Source organism: Sporobolomyces salmoneus, assembly GCF_050403485.1.
Source record: "Sporobolomyces salmoneus JCM6883 DNA, S_salmoneus_JCM6883_v1_ctg29, whole genome shotgun sequence".
Taxonomy (NCBI): domain Eukaryota; kingdom Fungi; phylum Basidiomycota; class Microbotryomycetes; order Sporidiobolales; family Sporidiobolaceae; genus Sporobolomyces; species Sporobolomyces salmoneus.
In genome coordinates, this window is record NW_027481134.1 from 224,747 (window position 1) to 242,538 (window position 17,792).

Consider the following 17,792-nt stretch of genomic DNA (forward strand, 5'->3'; position numbering starts at 1 on the left):
AAGCCTTACGAGTCGACTGCTTCCTCGCAGTCCCTCCAGGTGTCGATCGTGCTCGACCCTTCACTGAAAACCATCGACGGTTTCGGATGGAGAATCGCGACGGGCCCTGAATCGACGAGTGAAAACCTCGGGACTTCCTTCGTCTCAGGCACGTTCCTTCCCTCCTCTGTTGCCTCGTCGTCGTCGTCGTCGGGAGGGAACGCTTCATCACGAGCTAGACTTTCAAGACTCGTCGAACTGTCTTCACTGAGTCCGGGCGTGAGAGGTTCGCAGAATCCATCCGAAGGTCGGCTCGAAGCGATGGAGGAATGAAGCGAAGAGGAATAACGCGAGTCCGGAAGAGTGAGAGGTTTGAGAGGAGGTGGAGGAGTAGAGGAAGGGCTGGCGTTCGTTGGAGTGTTTTCTTCCGGAGGGATATCGAAATCTGAGAATGAGTAGACTGAGGGAGTTTTCGGATGGAGAGCACGATATTCTGCAGCGATCTGACTTGCGGGAGTCGGTTGCGGGGGAGTACGAGGTCGAAGAGGCGGTCGTGGAGGGAAGGAAGAGAGGGTTGAAGCGTAGACGACGCGAGCGTCTGAAGCGATGACGGGAGAGGGTACAACGTCGCAGTTGGAAGAGTAAGGCGTGAAGAGGAAAGCGTCCGGATGAACTGTCAAGACGAGGATCCGGTGAGTTAGAGCAAAGAGCGAGGTGAAAACGAGAAGAAAGCTCACCTCTTTCTCTTCCGTCCCAGCACACTCCGAGCGAGTTGCTGTAAAAGTAACTTCCTCTATGTGACGATGCCTCTGACTGGTCTTCCTTCTTCGTTGTCACCTCTGCAACCCGTTCTGGTTCCTCAATTCTCTCTTTCTCGTCCTCTGGCTCGTCCTTCTCCGCCCAGGAACTCGCCGCTTGTTGCGGTGCACCTTCACTTTTCGTCCTCCTCATAACCGACACTCGTAGCCCTCTCTTCAGCGTCGATTTCCTCGGTTTCTCCTCCTCTTCCGTACCCTTCCTAACTTGTGTTTCCTCCACAACGTCCACCGACTTTGTTCTGTTCTCTTTATCCGTCTCTGAAGCTCTCCTCACTGGTCCCTTCCCGCCTTTACTGACTTTACGTTTCAAGTTTGCGCCGGATTGCGAAATTCTTCGAGAGAGTCGATTCAAGAAATTCGGAGTCGAGGGAGTCGGAGGTGAGAACTGCTCTGGCGGTAGAGCGAATGTGAGAGCTACGAGTACAAAGAACGGAGTAAAAGTTAGATTTGGCTGGACTGCTCTGTGAACAAAAGGACAGATATTTCCGAATCGAGCGCGAAATCGCGACGCCGACGAAGGAAGAGGGGCAGTGGACTTACGGCGAGGTGACACCGCTACCATTGCTCTGAAGAGAATGTGAGACGAGTCGAATCGGAGGGAGCAGGAACCCGACTGGCTGATCACGGGTTCGAAATTTGGAAAGCGTTGAAAAGAGTCAACAAACTACTCAGATCTGTTGGGGAAGAAGAGTGTTGCTCACTGTTTGAGTCCCTTGGGTCTATAGCTGTGGCGCAAGAGGGTGTACGCCCTCTTCTCTAGATTGCTTCCGGGACGCGTCAAAAAAGAGTGAGAGTCGAAACGCGGGGGTGTCTGTTTTGGAGAATCGGTTCAGCTGTTCTTCAAGTTGCTGAGGAGATGTCGAGTTGGTCGTGCCGAATGTGTGTTGAAAGGCGGAAAGAAAGAGAGACTGAGTGAGGGAGTGAGAAGCCGGAGCTATAGCAGCGAGTTCCAGACTTCCGGCTTTGAAAGATCTCCACAAGTCAAACTTGAAGTCTCGCACTCTCTCTTCCTTTTTAGCGCGTGGGTCTAGCGTGGTAGGGTAAAAGTGGTCCGACCAACCTCTTCGCAGCGGCATCCCACACCTTTCACCCTGCCGGTCCACTCGGGTGAACTACGCCCGAAGACGACGTACAGATGGAACAGCGACAAGGAGGAGCGAACGAGAAGAATGACTTGGAGCTGATCTCCCTTCGCCACCTTGGCGAATTCGTTCGGAGCTCCGTTGTCGGGAAGTCAATCTCTTTCGTGAACGTGTGCAAGAACAAGAAGAGGGACAAAGCGGAACTGCACAACAGACGAACGGAATCCAGGATCGCGGGAAAAGCATGGATCGCATTCCCTGACCCGACGTGAGCCTGACCTTTCCCCTCGTCTCTCTTCCTCCCGCCTCTCACGCCCCGCATGTGACACGGATCAGCGACTGACTCGTTGGCGTCACTAGAGAGAGGACTGCAAGTGAGAGCAGAGGACGACTCGACGACTTTGAAGCGCAAAAACAACTTGCGTTTCACCTCCAGCGCTGAACCGTTTCAGAGGTTGATGATTGGCCAGTCATGAGGGTGAGCTCTGGACTTCAGACGAGTACGGACAACTTCTTCGGGCCGTCAACACCGTATGTATCGTTTTTCTCAAATTTGGCCAAAGCTGACTTCGGTACTCCTCGGAAAGCTGATCTGGAACAAAGATTCGCCTTCGCGTCAATACAGACATTCTGCTCTGAGCTTGAACTACCTTGATCTACTTCGAGGCGTCGTCAAACGAATTGCAACTCGGTATGGTTCAAACGACGATGGCGGAGAACGGTATCGAGAACACGCTTGACGATCTTCCTTCTATACATCTGCATAGGGTAGTTCAAGACTCTGACACATCGTCGAGGTCAGATGGATCCTCACTGCTCATGGAGTGACCAGGCTTCAACCTAAAAAAAGTAAACTTCGACGAGAAGGTGTGAAAAAGCGGACAACGACGGCGAGATACTTCTCTGGCCTCTCTGTGCAAGTATGAGTGATATCGGCAGCGAATATATGGCAGTTCTTCCCTATGTAGCTGTGAAGGCGAGTACAAGCATTACCTGTGAATGCTGTCGAATGCGACTCTTTGTCCTCCCCCTCTCCGCCGATTACGCCTCGTTCTCGATCTCGATTGACTGTCGCCTCGGAAGACCAGAGAGAAGAACAGGAAGAGGATGAAGAGAGTGGGAAAAGGAAGGAGGGAGGAAAGGAAGAATTTTGACCTCTTTGGAGCTCCGCGCTCACAAAAGATGGAGAACAAAAAAAAACCAAGCCGAGGAGGGAAGAGTGCATGCTGTGCAACCCTCTTCCTCTTCACTCTTCACGCCCCGACGACACGACTCCGACGATACGCGGCAAGACGAGGGAGAAGAATCAAACGAAGACCCTTTCAGACGCACAGACCTTCAAGTCGGATCCTCCCTCGGTTCCTCCTCTTTCGACTCGCTCCTCTCTTCCGCCCACTCAAACGACCAGCAGAGATGCAGTTACCGGTGCAGGGAATAACACCTCTCCTAGTGACGACCTTCGCCCTGCTATCCTCCTCTCTTTCTTCCTCCTCCGCCGTCTCGGCCGCTGTTCTTCCGTCATCTTCAAAAGCCTCGAATACTCGCTTGACGGGAGCAGATCCTTCGTCGGATGAATGGTGTACGCCGTGGTTCTCTGGGTTGGTACAGACGGTGAAGAAAACGAATCAAGGTAAGTCGACAATTCTCGATGAAGGATCGATTGTCAGACGCTAGAAGCTCACATTCTTCTTCCGCGATCGACTTCCCCGTGAACTGTAGCTGAGATTGTCTGGAGGGCGGTTTCAACGAGCGATACGGGATTGATGGATGGGGTCAAAGCAGTTAGTTTCTCTCTCTTTTCTTCCTCTTTTCGCTTAAAGAGGCGAACTCGAAAGTCCAGAGCTCACTACTGACTCCTCCCCTCGTAGACGAATATCGGACAGAGTGCAATAGCTTCACTCGAACCCGATCTGGAATGGTTCGTGACTCCAACGCAAGACGGATTGTTTGAAATCACGTAAGTTCTCCTTCGTCTCACTTCGAGTGAACGTCCTCCGTCAGGGTCATAGACTTCACACTGACCGAATGCTGAACGTCGCTGCAGATCCGGAGCAGAGCCCTCGTACTGCGATCCAAACCTCCTCAATTCCCCCCTGCACGCCCTCTCTATCGATCAAGTGTCATCAAACTGCGCAACTCCTCATGTCGTGAGCATCCTCGCTCTTTCTCTCGTTCGAATCGACGAAGACGCTGACACGATTTCGCTTTTGACAGTTCTCAATCCGCTGCGCTTCGTGCGATCGTCATTCTGATTCAGCTCGAGGCTGTCTGCTACACTCACTATCGAGGAACAAGTGTGTCGAGTTGAGTGAGCAAGGCAAGCTGAAATGGGGCGAATGTGAGGATCTGTTCAAGAAGAAGCAAGGGTGGATTGGAGAGGAAGAACGAGTGAGTCATTGGACTACTTCTCGATGAAGTGATCTTGCTCTGATGCTCTTTGTTTCTTTAAGGCGCAACGGCGAGATCGACAGAGTTGGGACATCACACCCTGAACAATCAGACTTCGCACGATTCGACGACTCTTTCACTCTCATTTCGCCTCACACTCCTTTCTCCGATTCGACTCACGACTACAGACACTGCCGACGAGTAACAGACACTGTTCATACCCTCATAGATTCCTTTCTACGTATACCTTGATCCTTTCGATTACCCTTTTTTCGCGAGCGACGAGTTCTTCCTTTCGTTCCCTTGCACCCGCACCTGCAAACCCCTTCTTCGTTCCTCCTCGATGTCTCGCAGTCTTCGTAGAAAGCTCGACACGTCGGATGTCGAAGTCTGAAGGTGAGGTCCTTTCGCAAGAGCTCACTTGCGAAGAGAATCAACGTTTTTCTCTTTTCGCTTTTCGTTCACTTTTGCTTTGTCGCTCAACGCATACTCTGATTTGAACGAATGGATGAGCTACCCTCGCAAATAAGCTCAGCCATTTCTCTCTGATGAGACTCAAGGTCTGCGAAAAATTACTCGACACTTTCCGAAAGCGGACATCTCACATCCTTTGATGCGTTTCCCCCCTCTCTCGACCTAGTCCTTTCAATAGACAGCGTTCGAGACCGACTATAATGTTTAAAAACCTCATCGCTTCCAAAAAGCGGCTTGTCGTCAAAGGAGAAAGATCATCGTCTTTCATCACTTCATCACTCTGCACCACAATCAGCTTCGTCTAAGCAATCTTGAAGACCAACCAATAACTCAAGTCTCTTTCGACAGCTACTCGCATCCTCAAGCTCAATCGGAGCTCGTTCAGTCGGAAACTACCTCATTCATCCGGCTCTGGATTCCTCTAAACCGACTCTCTAGACTCAGACGCTCGTTCAAGATGTCTCGTAGACCGTGAGTAGCACCCCCAGCTTCATCCGAAGATGAACCGAGATGATCTGACCAAACCATACTCCTCTCTCCTTTCTCTCCCCAACTCTAGATCGGTTCACGTCTTCAACATGGAAGACGAAGATGACAACGTCAACACTCCTTTCATTTCCCGCTCTTCACCTCCTCGGCCCTCAACAACGAGAACAACAAGCGAATTTGATTCTTCAAACGAGAAAGCCTCTGCGAAACTACCCCAGAAACCTGCCGCGCGTCGAACGTCGAACGCTCCTTTATGGAACAAACCGACAGTAGATTGGACGAGGACAAGAGGGACGTCGAGTTCGTTCTCGCTAGGAGGGTTGTTTGGGGGTGGAAAATCGTCAACTTATTCTCCGATGACTCCGATGGATCCGACGACGGGTTACAACGGTTCTTCGGACGAGAAGAGTCATATTGAGTTGGATATGGATGAAGATTTGAGACTCGGAGGAGATCCGGATGAGAAAACGCTAAGAAGGAGAACTTCGAGTGCCGTCGCTTCTTTCGTAAGCTCTCCTTTCATGTCCCGTTTCCGCGCTAGAGGCTGACAAGACTGTCTTGATACAGTTTGACCAATTCTCGAACACTCCTCAGCGCAAATTCAAGATTCAAAGGAGTCGAAGAGCGGCTGAACGAATTGGAATCATCACGATCGTCACGACTCTCTTCATCTTCTTCCTCACGAAACACACGCACACGAAAGGAGGTTTCGTAGAGAAAGCCAAGATCAAGGCTCTCGGTCGACCAAACGTAAGTCTCACACACTATCTCTGCTTCTCGAGATGCCTCGAGCCTGACTTCTCGCTCTTCCAACCTTGCAGCCTCTGAAAAGCAACATTCCTCTACATTCATACAAGGCAAACCTGAAACCAGGTGCTGGATACGTGACTACGTTCCCTTACGGAGGACTTAGTGAGCTTCTACCTCTCTCCCGTTTATGAGGAAAACGAGCTCACCTCGCGATTTCTTGACAGCGAATCAACTTATCGAAATGCTCAAGGTCGTTCACGTTGCTCAACGATTAGATCGTACCGCCATCCTGTAAGCATCTTCTCATCTCTTGAATTTAGTCACGGGCTGACTCTCCTCGATAAAACAGAACGGACCTCGCTGCTGTTCACTCCGAAGGCGGAGACCGACCACTCGACGAATTCTTCGACATGAAGTCCTTCGCCTACTACTCGAACGCTTCCGTCGTCAGTTGGAACGACGTCAAACTCGTCGACACGATCGGAACTCAACGAGAAAAACTCAGTTGTTGGGGAGCTCGCGATCAAGGAGAAACTGAACCCTTATCTCGCTACAACATCGAAACGAACTTTTGGCCGTACCCTGAAGAATACCGAGTTCAGTCTTCGATTGAAAACTCGATTACGTTCCCGAATATCGAACTCCTCGAATTGAATGATCAAACTCCTTGGTTGACCCAATTCGCTCAATCTACCTTTGGTTCTATCGACTCTGCTCCACCCTTCCCCGACCCGAATCTCCTCTGCCTCGAAAACACATTCTACGTACCGAATATTCAAACTTCGGAAGGAACTCCCGACTACACTCACTCGATCGAAGAGTTGTCGCACGAAGGACCGATCTGGGAAGAGGTTGGAAGACACTTGCGATTCAACAAGCACATCAATCACTTGACGGACGAACTCTTGATCGCTCTCCTCGGTTCGAACCGAAAGAAATTCATCGCCGTTCACCTTCGACAAGGAGACTTTATCGATCTGGGACGAACGAGTAAAACGGCGGAAGAAGTTGCAGAAAGGTTCAAAGCTGGAGTCGAAAAGGTTCAAAAAATGGTGAAAGGTCGACAAGGGAAGAAGAAAGCTCAAGATTTACCGGTATTGTTCGCGACCGATTCGACAGATCCTCTCTTCATCAAGAAACTGAACAAGTTGGGTTGGATTTACATCAACCACGTTGAATTCGCGACGTCGGCGAGGTTCGGAGGGTGGTATCCTGGAGTCCTCGATTCGAGTATCTTGAGTCGAGCGGTCGGGTTCGTCGGGACTCGTCAATCGACGTTCTCGTATGTTGCGGCTCGTCGAGTAGAGTCTTGGAATGGGGGAAAGACTCTCATTGTAGGTTAGAATATCATGTTTCATATCTTCCTTTGTATCGCTCTCATTTCCCCCTCTCTAGACGCGCAATTGATTTGTAGCCTTGGAAGACGCTGGCTTCATCAGGAGAGCACTCACCTAGATGAAGGACTTCAACTTTTAAAGCAGCACGCGCGCAGAATGTCGTTTAGCCACGTTGCGATTCACCTCAGATTCTGACCAGAAGCTTCTTCGAGTCTAAAGCTCCGCTGTCCTCGCTCTTGGTACGTACTCAGCACAAGCTACCACCTCGGTCACCATCAGAATCGCGATCCGCTTAGGTCGCTGCGAGCTCGAGCTCATCGTTTTTCCAACCGGACAAAAAGGTCCGTACTGGGCGAAGAGAAGGCAAGTTGAGTGAACTTCTCTTGGAAAAAAAGAGAGTTTTCTATTTGAAGAGGCCGCCGACCCGATTGAATCGCCAATTCTTCCAACCGTTCTCGCTCTCTCTCCTTCTCCTTTTCCCCATCCGATAACCTCGTCGACATATTCCAGTTCAGTATGCCCGCTATTCGATCAATCGCTGCCATCGCGGCACTTTCACTCCTTCCTCAACTCGGTCTCGCTCAAGAAGTGTTGGACAACTCGACTTCTACGGATTCTACCGTTTCGAGTTCTCAATGTGAGCCGCTTCCACACCGTCTCTTTGTGACATGCACTGACTCGTCTTACCTTGTACAGATTGGCGTGAGTCCTCCTCTACTCCTTTGTTGCGCAGCCTCCCCCTCTTTTTCACTCTCTCTCTCTCCTCTTCGCAATTTCCCCGACTTGTTTTGATTTCAACTTTCTTCCTCGCTCTTCGTCGCTAACTCCATCATCTGTGGTCATACAGATGAACGTTACCATGGATTGTTATCGATGGCGGCATACAGTGACGACCCGACGACGATTTGTACTCAACAAACTTTCACTCAAGCCGCTTTGTTGAAGTCTTTCCCCGAATCGACTGAAGCGCCTTGGACTTTGATCCAACAATTCGGTCCAACGGCTTCCGGAGCTTCTGGATTCAACGTCATCATTCCTGGTTAGTCGAGCAGAATCTTGTGAAGCGGAGGCGAAAGGGAAATAAAAGCTCACGGACAATTTTGCGCGACTATAGAGATGGACAAGGTCGTTGTCGTCTTCAAGGGAATGTTCGGATGGGAATCTACTTTGTGAGTATATCAATCTCTTGTTAGAATCGGTCGAAGAGCCGCTGCCCCTTCAAAAACAAAACTGACACTTTTTCTCTTTCTCTCCTTCAGCAACGATTCGACCGCAGACAGTGAGTGCAGCACATTGATCATAACAGCGATATCCGAAGCTAATGAGTTGTCTGAAACCACAGTTGGAACGGCACTTAACCTCGGACCCAGATGTACGGAAGTCGAAGGTGGTTGCACGGCTCACGCTGGAGCTCTCCAAGCTTACCTCGAAGTCAAGGAGGCTACGAATGATTGGGAGTTGGTCAAATACTACGTCAACACCACTGTGAGTCGAGTTTCGTCGTCGTTGTTTCTTTACCGAGTTTCGTGTCTGAACCTCGTCTTTACAGGGTCATCAATGGTCTGTGACTGGACACGGATTCGGTGGAGCTATGGCGTTGATTGCATCGATCGATTTGGGATGGAGGAACCTCTGCCATTGGTCGTGGGTACACGCTCATCGGCAACTAAGCCACTTTGCCCGAGAGAATACTAATTTTTCGATTCTCTACGCTACTAGTCACTCCCACGGAGCTCCCCGTGTCTTCAACCCTGCCGCTGCTGACCTCTACAACTCGCTCTTCCAAGGGTACGTCATCTCATCACCTTTCTCGCCGCCCCGAGCTCACACTGCTTTTCTTCGTGTTCGCTCGAACAACAGAGAGGCTGGTCAACGTACTGTTGCTAACGACGATGCTATCCCTGGATACATTCCTGAGTCGGCCAACTACACTCACACGCTTCAAGGTTTCCACGTTTACGGAGAAAACGTTACCTACGGAATGAACGTATGTTTGCCTCCCCTCTCTTCTCTGTCTCTTCACGGCTTGTGCTGACTCGTTGCTTGCCGGGGCATAGTTCGACATCTGCAACACTGCTACTGATGCCAACTGCCTTGGAGGACAAAACGTTTCCGACCATCTCTTCTACTGTTAGTCGTCTGCGTGAACTCGAGTATTTCTTCCAATGTCTAGTGACTGACACGCCTTTCGCTACTTCTCAGACACCCCTATCGGAGAGTGCGGAAACCCCAACAAACAAAACGTTACTCAACAAGAAGCTTACGAATCGACTGCCTCCGAGGCGTAGGTTCAGACTTTCCCTCTGTCTCCTCTTCCTATCTCTCTGACACTCTCTATTGTCGTAGATTCTACGCCACCGCCACCTCGACCTTCGTTCCCCCTACGTCGACCCCTGAACCTTCCTCGACTTCTGCTTCCGAAGCAGTTACGACCGGAGCCGGAGCCGCCGCATCGGGAGTCGCCAACGCCGCCACCGGATCTAACAACACTTCCGGAGCTCTCAAGCTAGTCGGAACTGGATTCGCTGGACTCGTTGCTACCACCCTTGGATTCGTTATCCTCGCTTAGATTTCTTCTTTCTCCCTTGCTGTGAATACCCCCCCCTATTGGGTCGCTACAAACTACCCTATCATTCTATTCTAGATCTTCCTCTCTCTCTCTCTCTTTCGGCTTCCTCAGCGTCATCATCGTCGACCTCTTCATCGATCAAAACAGACACTTCTTTTGGGAAAATTTACCCCTCGCCCTCACCTCATCTCGTCGGAACTCCCTGGAACTCTCTCCCGCTCTCTATCACTCGGTCTCACGGTCTTATCATATCATCTTCTATCCTCATCTACCTCAGTCATCCATCTTTAGTTACTTTCGTTTTTCATCTCCCCATTTTGGTCTTTCGTTTTCGGTTTGTCGTTCTTTCTCCCTCTCCTTACGCTCTCTCCTACCTATCTCTGCCTACTGCATTCCCTTCGGACCTCATCGTCCTTTAATACCTTTTCGCAAGCAAAAACACGCTCCCCTTTTTTTCTCTCCCTCTGGAACTCAGATTTTCTCCTTCGCATACGGATCTACCCTCTCGTTGTTTGGTATCGAGAGCACACAGAAGAGAGGAAGAGAAAGTGCAAACCAGTTGCAACACGAATAGTAAAACCTCCTGTCTGCCGTGGATGAATAGAACAAAGTCCTCAGACCTCTTCCCGAACCAAAACCCTCGCTCGACCTTTCTCATCGCTCCTCGACTCCTCCCAACGCACCGAGTATCCTTTCCTGTCTCTTCCTCTCCAATACTCCCTCCCTCCATCCTTTATCCCATTCCTTCCTGACCTGAATTCCTAATCCTTTACATAATTCCTCTCCCCTCCTCTCCATTTCCCCTTCAACCATTTCCTCACTCACTTCCTCCTCTCCAGTTCCCTTCTGCTCCAATTCCTCCTTGACGGTCTTTCGAATCGCATCGAGTCCTCCGGATCTTATAGAGGAACTGATATTCCCCCATCTTGAAATTTCAGTCAATTGATAGATCACGCTCAAAAGCGTTCGATCCTCCCATAGAGGATGATCATGGGGATGATTCAATTCGACGGCGAAAGGTGGAGGAGGTAAATCGGTTGGTGATTTGGGCTGAAATGGAGGGATTGGGGGAAAATCGGATCGGGTTAGAAGGAACGGTTTGATCGGTAAAAGGGAATAGGGTTGCTGAGCCTATGAACGCACTTCGATCCTGCATCAACTCGAAAGCTCCGACGTGGATGAAGAGAGAAGGAAGAGACGCACAGCTTTCGAAACTTCGTCGTCGAGTAAAATCGTTCGTTTAGCTCCTTCGAGATTCCTCCTTCGTTCGAGTTCTTCGCCAGTAGGTGGGATTCCGCGCGATGTAGTTCCGAGTTCGAGAGCCCGCCAAACTCCTTCGAGATCTTTCGTAGTTTCGACGTCTCCTCGGAAATCTCGTGAGTTTAATCCCATGTTTTCTCTAGTCCAGATCAACGACAAGACATCGTCTTCACCGCACTCATAGTACTCTGTTGGAGGTGGCGGTTGGGTGAAGCCTCCATTCGTCGTCGGAAGTGGAGGAGGGGGGATGAGATTAAGAGCGATTAAAAGTGATATAACGTTCTGAAACCTTGCCGAACTGAACACGATCGGTCGAATCCATTCCGATGATAACGTGATGTATTCAAGAAAAGTCGAGAGGTAAGGACGAACCAAGGGGACTTTTGAACCGGATCGATTTCGTTCGGAGCGACAGAGGAGCGTGTGATTCAGATCGAGGATGAGGAGCATCGGCGGTTTTTTCTCCCGTTCCCGTGAGGTCTGAGAGGATGAGAGAACGATGGAGGAAGCGGAGAGATAGGCGGAGGAGGGAACGGGGACCGGAGTGGAACGTTGATGGAGTTTTTGTCGACGTTCGGGAGTATCTTCTCGTTGTGTGGATCGATGACCGGAGGGAGCCGAGGCGTAGGGAGGGGGAGATGGGGAACGAGATCCGGGACGTCGAGGAGGTGGAGCGCAAAGTGGTCGGTAGTCACCAGTAGACCAGATCGAGCTCGATTCTTGTGAGGTTATGGGAGGAGCTCTCTCCTGTCGAAAATGTTGAGGATTGTACTGCCCTCCTCCTCCTCTAGATCCTCCACCTCGACCTCGTCCCCGTGACGTCGGACCAGCCGCTCGCCAGCTCATCGATTGATCCGGTAGAGGTTGTCTCCTCGAAGCCTGAGGTCCTGGTTCGAAGGAATTTGCTGTAGGATCCATTTGTCTCGGTTGATCGCTACTCTCCCGTTCACAAAACAAACTCGTATATCGTTCAGTCCAAGGGAGTACCATGTTGCAGAGAGGTAAAACGAGAGCAAAGACCTACGAAAAAGCGGACGGACCTCCTCCTCTTCCTCCTCTGCCTCCTCTCCCACCAGCTACTCCACCTCCTCTAGTCCACTTGGGCATCTCTGTACGCTCTCCTTGACCCTGTTGTTGTGCTTCCGGTACTTTCGTTTTCGACCTAGTGCTGTACGAGTTTGTTGACATTCGATTAGAGATCAAACTTCGGAGACACGGCTGGATTGATCGGTTGAACCCTCCAGATGGTCGTATAGGCATTCAAGTACGATCTGAGTACCTTGAGTGAGTCGTATAGGTGGTTCAGTGAGTCGAAAGATGGAGAAAGAGATCAAGAAGTGGAAAACAATTCTCTCCCTCTTCTCTCTCTTACCTTCATCGCCACCTTCGACCCGATCAAAGTCAAGAATGTCGTGTGGACAACCCTCACAAGATGAAGCAGCATCCGAGAACATTCCTAGTAAGCGTCCCTCTCTTTCCTCCTTCTCGCTCTCTCGTTTCTCATCAATCCCTCTCTCTCTCTTGCTAGTTCTCCCACCGCCCTCGAGCACCTGTGTCCGATGTGGTCAACCTCCTAAAATTGTAGTTCGCGCAACTGCATGGTGCCAGTTCGTCCCCGTTTCCCCTCTCCTTTCCCTTCCGCCTCAACTCTCGCTAACTCTTGAATCTCTCGCGAACGTGCAGTGATTGTTTCCTAGCTTCTTTCCAAGGTAGATTCCGGAAATCCCTAGAAGGTGCGAAAATCGTTTCGAAGAATGGGTTTGAAGCGTACAAGAAGGGAGGGGAAGTGAGGAAGGGAGAGAATAATCAGAATCAGAATCAGAAGAAGAGGGAATTGAGTAAAGTCGTGTTGGCATTCTCGGGTGGGGCGTCTAGTAGGTGAGTACACTACACGGGATTAGTAGCTACGAAGTGAGGGAAGAGAGAAGCTGATGATTGAACGAGATTTCGGAATGAAGGGCTATGTTGGAATTGTTCAAGAGTTCTTACTTCAAACAACCGGAACCTGAACCTGAAGTTGAAGTAGCCACAGCGACAGTAGAACTAGAAGAACTAGAAAGGACGGAGGACCAGGAAGATGCTCCTCAACTGAGGAAGAAGAAAAAGGGAGGACCAAAGAAACAATTCTTCCCTCCTGCTTTTCATCCAGATTCAACTGTGGTATTCATCGATGAATCCGAACTCCCAGAATTCGGTGTAAGTTCCCACTCTTCTCCGCTAGCCTAAAATTAGAGCTAACTCTCTCTCTCGAGATGAGTAGCCTGATCAAACCTCTGAAATCGAACAAATCGTGACTTCAACCACTCCATTCCGTTTCCTTCCCCTCAAGCTCTCTACCCTCTTCTCTTCCTCCTCCTCGCTGCTGCTCTCTACATCAACTTCTTCCCCACTTCTACCTTCTCACTCATCAGCCTCTACGTCCTCATCAACTGAACGACTACTCGCCCTCCTCCATCCCGCCTCCGCTCCTCTCCCTCCGACAACCTATTCGACTCTGCATCAAACCCTCCTCCAAACCCTTCTTCTCTCGACCACTCGTTCCCTCGGAGCAGAAATCCTTCTAATGGGCGACAATTCGACTCGATTAGGAATCAAAACGATTTCAAACATTTCTCAAGGACGTGGTTATTCTCTCGGGGAAGAAATCTCTATCGAATACATTCACTCCCAGGCCCAGCAAGTCGAAGTCGCACAGGGACAGGGACAGGAAGAGGAAGAGGAAGAGGGAAGAGGAGATGTGTTGGTTTGTAGACCAATGGGAACTAGTTTAAGTAAAGAAGTTGGATATTACGTTCAGAGTGAAGGATTGGAAACCGTGACAGTGCGGAATGAGGATACGAGTGTGAGGGCGTTGGACGGGGAAGGTTTCGGGAGGGTGGAGAAGGATATCAAGAAAGTTGGGATTGGGAAATTAGTCGAAGGTACGCGCTCTCTCATTCTCCCTCCCATCTTGCATTCCCCGCGAGTTTGGGGCAGAAGAAGCTGATGAGAGATGTCTGTGGGAGTGGATAGATTTCGTATTGAACTTGGAAGCTCAATTCCCAAGTACCGTTTCAATCATTACTAAAACGGCCCATAAACTCGGATTACGTTCCTCCGATTCAATCGTCCTCGATCAACCTGGCCACGCTTGCGCTCTCTGCGAAATGTATGTTCCTTCCTTCCTACATCAGCTCAAGTTGAATTGGGACTGATGGAATCCAGAGAGGGATTACAGGCCTGCGCAAAGAAACGCGGAGGGTTGGAATAGATCAATCACTATTTCGGATTTACAATCTGCACGACAGGCACTCGCTCAGCCGGCGAACCCGACGACACTGGAGAAAACGAAAGGGACAGCGACGACGAAGATGGGGAATGTGGCGAGGAAGAGGGAACCTTATCAACCTTCGAAGAACCATCTCCTTTCACCAGAAGACGATTCCTCTACCCCTTCCTCTTCTCCCGCCGACCCTACTGTAACAGCAACACAAGAGAAGGAGCAAGAAGAGGGGAAGGAGGACGTATTCGATCTCTCGTCTCATTTATGTTACGCCTGTCTTTTACTCTTACAAACTTCGAAGAAATCTTCGATCAAGAAACCTTCGACGACAATAGATGGCAAGGAAGAGGGGAGGTTGGAACTACCGAGTTATGTATTGGAGAACGTCGAACGGAGTAGAAAAGGGACGACGACGATGAAGGAGGTGAAGGGGGAGGAGGGGATCAAGAGGGAGATTCAGGAGTTTTTACTCGAGGAGGATTGAAACTGCAAGGAGCTGGTTTGGAGTGTTATATACGAGCTCTATAAGAGAAGATATTGGTCAACATCAGGCGAGAGATGAAGCAGAGGTAGAAGGAGAGAGAGGAAAAAAAAAAGAGATGTGCAACTCGAAAGTGGGTCCTCGCTCAAATCTGTCTTCTACGTTCGAACCTCGCTCAGTGCGTGCGTTCCAATCGGAAAGTCCGTCGCTCGGATCGCCTTGATCGGGACCTCTCCTGGAATACAAGAAGGAAAGAGAGCAGAACGATGACCGCTCTCTCGTCGATTTCAACGAAGCTAACGAATGAGTGAGTGAATGCTGTGCTACAGTAGCCCAAGATCCGCGTGAAACGAAACGAACTGGGACCGAGCCGCAGCACTTCGAACCGGGTCGATCTGAAAATCGAATCGAATCCAAACGGAAACTGACGAACTCGCCTCTCTCTCTTTCTCTCTTCTCTCTTCTCTCTTCTCACCTTTACTGTACAACTGGTTGTCTTTCACGAAAACCAGTCAAACATCATTACAGTGAGTCTACTCTATCCACTCTACATTGCTCTCCTACTCTCCTCTTCCCTCCTCCTCTCGCGTTTCCCCACTCGCGACGTCATCCCTCCCCCCTCTCCATCTCTATCTCCTCTTTCTCTACGTGGACTGACTCTCAATCCTTCCTCACAGACTACTCAAACCATGTCTGAATCACTCTCGAACGTCCCACTCCTCTCCTCCTCGGGACAAGCTCAACAAGTAGCCGATTCGGCCTCTCTCACTCTTCAAAACCTCGCTGCCGCCTATGGTGCTCTCCAAGCGGGCAAGTTACCTACTTCGGATCAACTCGTTCGATACGTTCAAGCGGCGTTGAGGTCGAGTGTTTTACAACCCGAGATTGGGGGGATGGTTGCGAGGAAAGCTGGAGGTGCGAAATTATCAAAGAGAGGGAAAGAAGTTGTGGTCGATACGAGGAGAGTGTTGGAGAGTATCAATAGGTTGATTTTGGAAAAGAATGATGATGACAAGGTAAGCAAGCGCGCACACTCCTTCTCTCTCTCTCTCTCTCGTATCGTTGTTGAAGCGAGACAAACTGATGAAAGTCAACTTTCCTGTTTAATTAGATTCAACGTTTCATTTGGCAAGCTAGTCAAGCCGATATCGATGTCGACGTTGACGTTTCGGGTAACCTCGAACTCCCCTCGGTCCCGGTTCCTTCGAAGAAAGAAGTGAAAAAAGCCGCCGGATCTCTTCACCAACTCTTCTCGCTCCTCCTCACTTCTTCCGAACTTCGAAACCTGATCGGAGATGGAGTCAACTTGTTCCGAGATGTGTTCGCCGATGCGGCGGAAGGAGTCGCGGATGTGACGATCAAAGCGACGAGGGCTTCGAAGAAGGCGGCGAAGAAATCGAGACCGAGTGAAAAGGAGAAGAAGGAACATCATATTCCTGGTGAAGGGTTGTACTGGGAAGATGCCGCGATGAACGTACAGAACTTCAGGAAGCAAGTCAAGAGAGATGTCGAGGATAAGAGGGATGAAACTCTTCGTCAAGGAGTCAAGAAAGCTCGTGCTGTCAGTCTAACACTCTTCTTTCTCTGCTACTTGATCGACGTACTGAGTATCAGGGAATGTGATTAGTTCAAGGAATACCTCGAGGAAGAACTCCCTACCGATACTCTCGATGCCATCAAGGAACGTTTCAAGGCTGTGAGTTTTCTCTCTCCCTCTCACTTATCGCCTGATGGCGGCTTGACTGACGACACTCGCCGATGATAGATCATCAACGAGATCCAAGATCAACCTGAATACTCTGAAGCGATCAACACTCTCTCCGGACTCGCTCGCAAATACTTCGAACTCGCGAAAGAAGAAATCGTCGATGCCGCTCAATCGACTTCTGCGAACATCAAACTCGATGGAGAACCCAACCAAGAAGCCGAGAACGCCTTGACCCTCTTCCGTCAAATCGTCGAATCCTTCACTGGTGACTTGTCCCCTGCGCTCAACGCTGCTTCGGCTTTGTACAAACACCTCGAGAACGATGAAAGGTTCCAAAAGATTTGGAACGAGTTCGAGGAGTTGGTCGACAGGGCGATCAACGATCCTGGTTACGTTACGAGTGAGAAAGCTTCGAGGAGGTTTGAAAAGATTTACAATGAAGCGAGGTCTATTGTCGAGTCCAACGCCGAGTTAGTCCCACCCTCTCTTCTCTCCACTACTTTACATGACTGACTGACTAACTCTCTCACTCTGCTCTGCGAGTAGATGGAAGAAAGACGCGAACAATGCGATTGCCGAAGCTCAAAAACTTCTCGACCACGCTTCTCACGACAAGGCCCTCCTCGCCGTTTCGGACGCGTGCGAGAAACTCGGAGAGTCGATGTTTGATTTCGGCGAAACTGGAATCAACCTCGTCGGTGCGGGAGGAGGAGACTTGTGGAAAGATTTGTCTCAAGTCTTCCTACCTCGCTTGCTCGGTGCTCTCAAGGAAATCCCGTTGCCGAGGGTCGAATTCACGAGTGAGGATTTGGATTTGATCGTTGATAACGTTAGATTCGAATCGTGAGTCCTGTTCTCTCTTCCCTTCATCGTCGAGAGAGAAGAGCGAGACTGACTCGATTTTCGAGTTGTGCCGAGTTGTGCAGTGCGTCGTTCATTCCCGATGGAGCTCACTTCCGTTCGGTACTCGATTACACTACTCAAAAAGGATACGCCGCTTACGCTTCGGAAGGAACCGTTTCGACCACTCTCTCGTTCGCTGGACTTCGAATGGCCGCGAAATCGATTTCTTACTACAGTACGTCTCTCTCTCTCCTCCCCCCTCTCTCTCTCCTTCCCTCGCTAACGCACTCCCTTGTGTGCGTGTAGTCAACAAGAAATCCGGATGGGTCGGACTCGAAGATTCTGGTCTCCT

The 17,792-nt window shown here is 50.2% G+C and overlaps 7 protein-coding genes across 7 annotated transcripts; 5 read left to right on the forward strand and 2 right to left on the reverse strand.

The window, feature by feature from the left end:
* Positions 1–5: 5 nt before the first annotated feature.
* JCM6883_006192 (uncharacterized protein) lies at positions 6–1,359 on the reverse strand (the record flags this gene model as incomplete). The annotated part of the gene is made up of 3 exons (XM_076632733.1): positions 6–652; positions 717–1,211; positions 1,338–1,359. 3 exons carry the CDS (start codon positions 1,357–1,359, stop codon positions 6–8), a joined length of 1,164 nt encoding a protein of 387 aa, XP_076487360.1.
* Positions 1,360–3,292: 1,933 nt separating this feature from the next.
* Positions 3,293–4,294, forward strand: JCM6883_006193 (uncharacterized protein; the record flags this gene model as incomplete). The annotated part of the gene is made up of 5 exons (XM_076632734.1): positions 3,293–3,509; positions 3,599–3,660; positions 3,748–3,836; positions 3,924–4,026; positions 4,094–4,294. 5 exons carry the CDS (start codon positions 3,293–3,295, stop codon positions 4,292–4,294), a joined length of 672 nt encoding a protein of 223 aa, XP_076487361.1.
* Positions 4,295–5,198: 904 nt separating this feature from the next.
* JCM6883_006194 (O-fucosyltransferase family protein) lies at positions 5,199–7,323 on the forward strand (the record flags this gene model as incomplete). Its single annotated transcript, XM_076632735.1, has 6 exons — positions 5,199–5,212; positions 5,301–5,736; positions 5,798–5,980; positions 6,052–6,142; positions 6,205–6,271; positions 6,330–7,323. The coding sequence occupies 6 exons, from the start codon at positions 5,199–5,201 to the stop codon at positions 7,321–7,323; spliced, it is 1,785 nt and encodes a 594-aa protein (XP_076487362.1).
* A 510-nt stretch (positions 7,324–7,833) lies between these two features.
* On the forward strand, positions 7,834–9,886 carry JCM6883_006195 (uncharacterized protein; the record flags this gene model as incomplete). Its single annotated transcript, XM_076632736.1, has 12 exons — positions 7,834–7,954; positions 8,014–8,019; positions 8,165–8,356; positions 8,432–8,486; positions 8,577–8,596; positions 8,660–8,802; positions 8,867–8,961; positions 9,037–9,105; positions 9,178–9,304; positions 9,375–9,447; positions 9,520–9,601; positions 9,664–9,886. The coding sequence occupies 12 exons, from the start codon at positions 7,834–7,836 to the stop codon at positions 9,884–9,886; spliced, it is 1,206 nt and encodes a 401-aa protein (XP_076487363.1).
* Positions 9,887–10,540: 654 nt separating this feature from the next.
* On the reverse strand, positions 10,541–12,064 carry JCM6883_006196 (uncharacterized protein; the record flags this gene model as incomplete). Its single annotated transcript, XM_076632737.1, has 2 exons — positions 10,541–11,017; positions 11,090–12,064. 2 exons carry the CDS (start codon positions 12,062–12,064, stop codon positions 10,541–10,543), a joined length of 1,452 nt encoding a protein of 483 aa, XP_076487364.1.
* Positions 12,065–12,553: 489 nt separating this feature from the next.
* JCM6883_006197 (cytoplasmic tRNA 2-thiolation protein 2) lies at positions 12,554–14,892 on the forward strand (the record flags this gene model as incomplete). The annotated part of the gene is made up of 7 exons (XM_076632738.1): positions 12,554–12,605; positions 12,675–12,753; positions 12,830–13,024; positions 13,105–13,342; positions 13,407–14,067; positions 14,123–14,294; positions 14,364–14,892. 7 exons carry the CDS (start codon positions 12,554–12,556, stop codon positions 14,890–14,892), a joined length of 1,926 nt encoding a protein of 641 aa, XP_076487365.1.
* Positions 14,893–15,578: 686 nt separating this feature from the next.
* On the forward strand, positions 15,579–17,792 carry JCM6883_006198 (uncharacterized protein; the record flags this gene model as incomplete). The annotated part of the gene is made up of 7 exons (XM_076632739.1): positions 15,579–15,905; positions 16,001–16,450; positions 16,517–16,585; positions 16,655–17,067; positions 17,144–17,440; positions 17,524–17,675; positions 17,747–17,792. Coding segments are annotated over 7 exons (1,754 nt in total), but the record flags the coding sequence as incomplete, so codon positions are not given.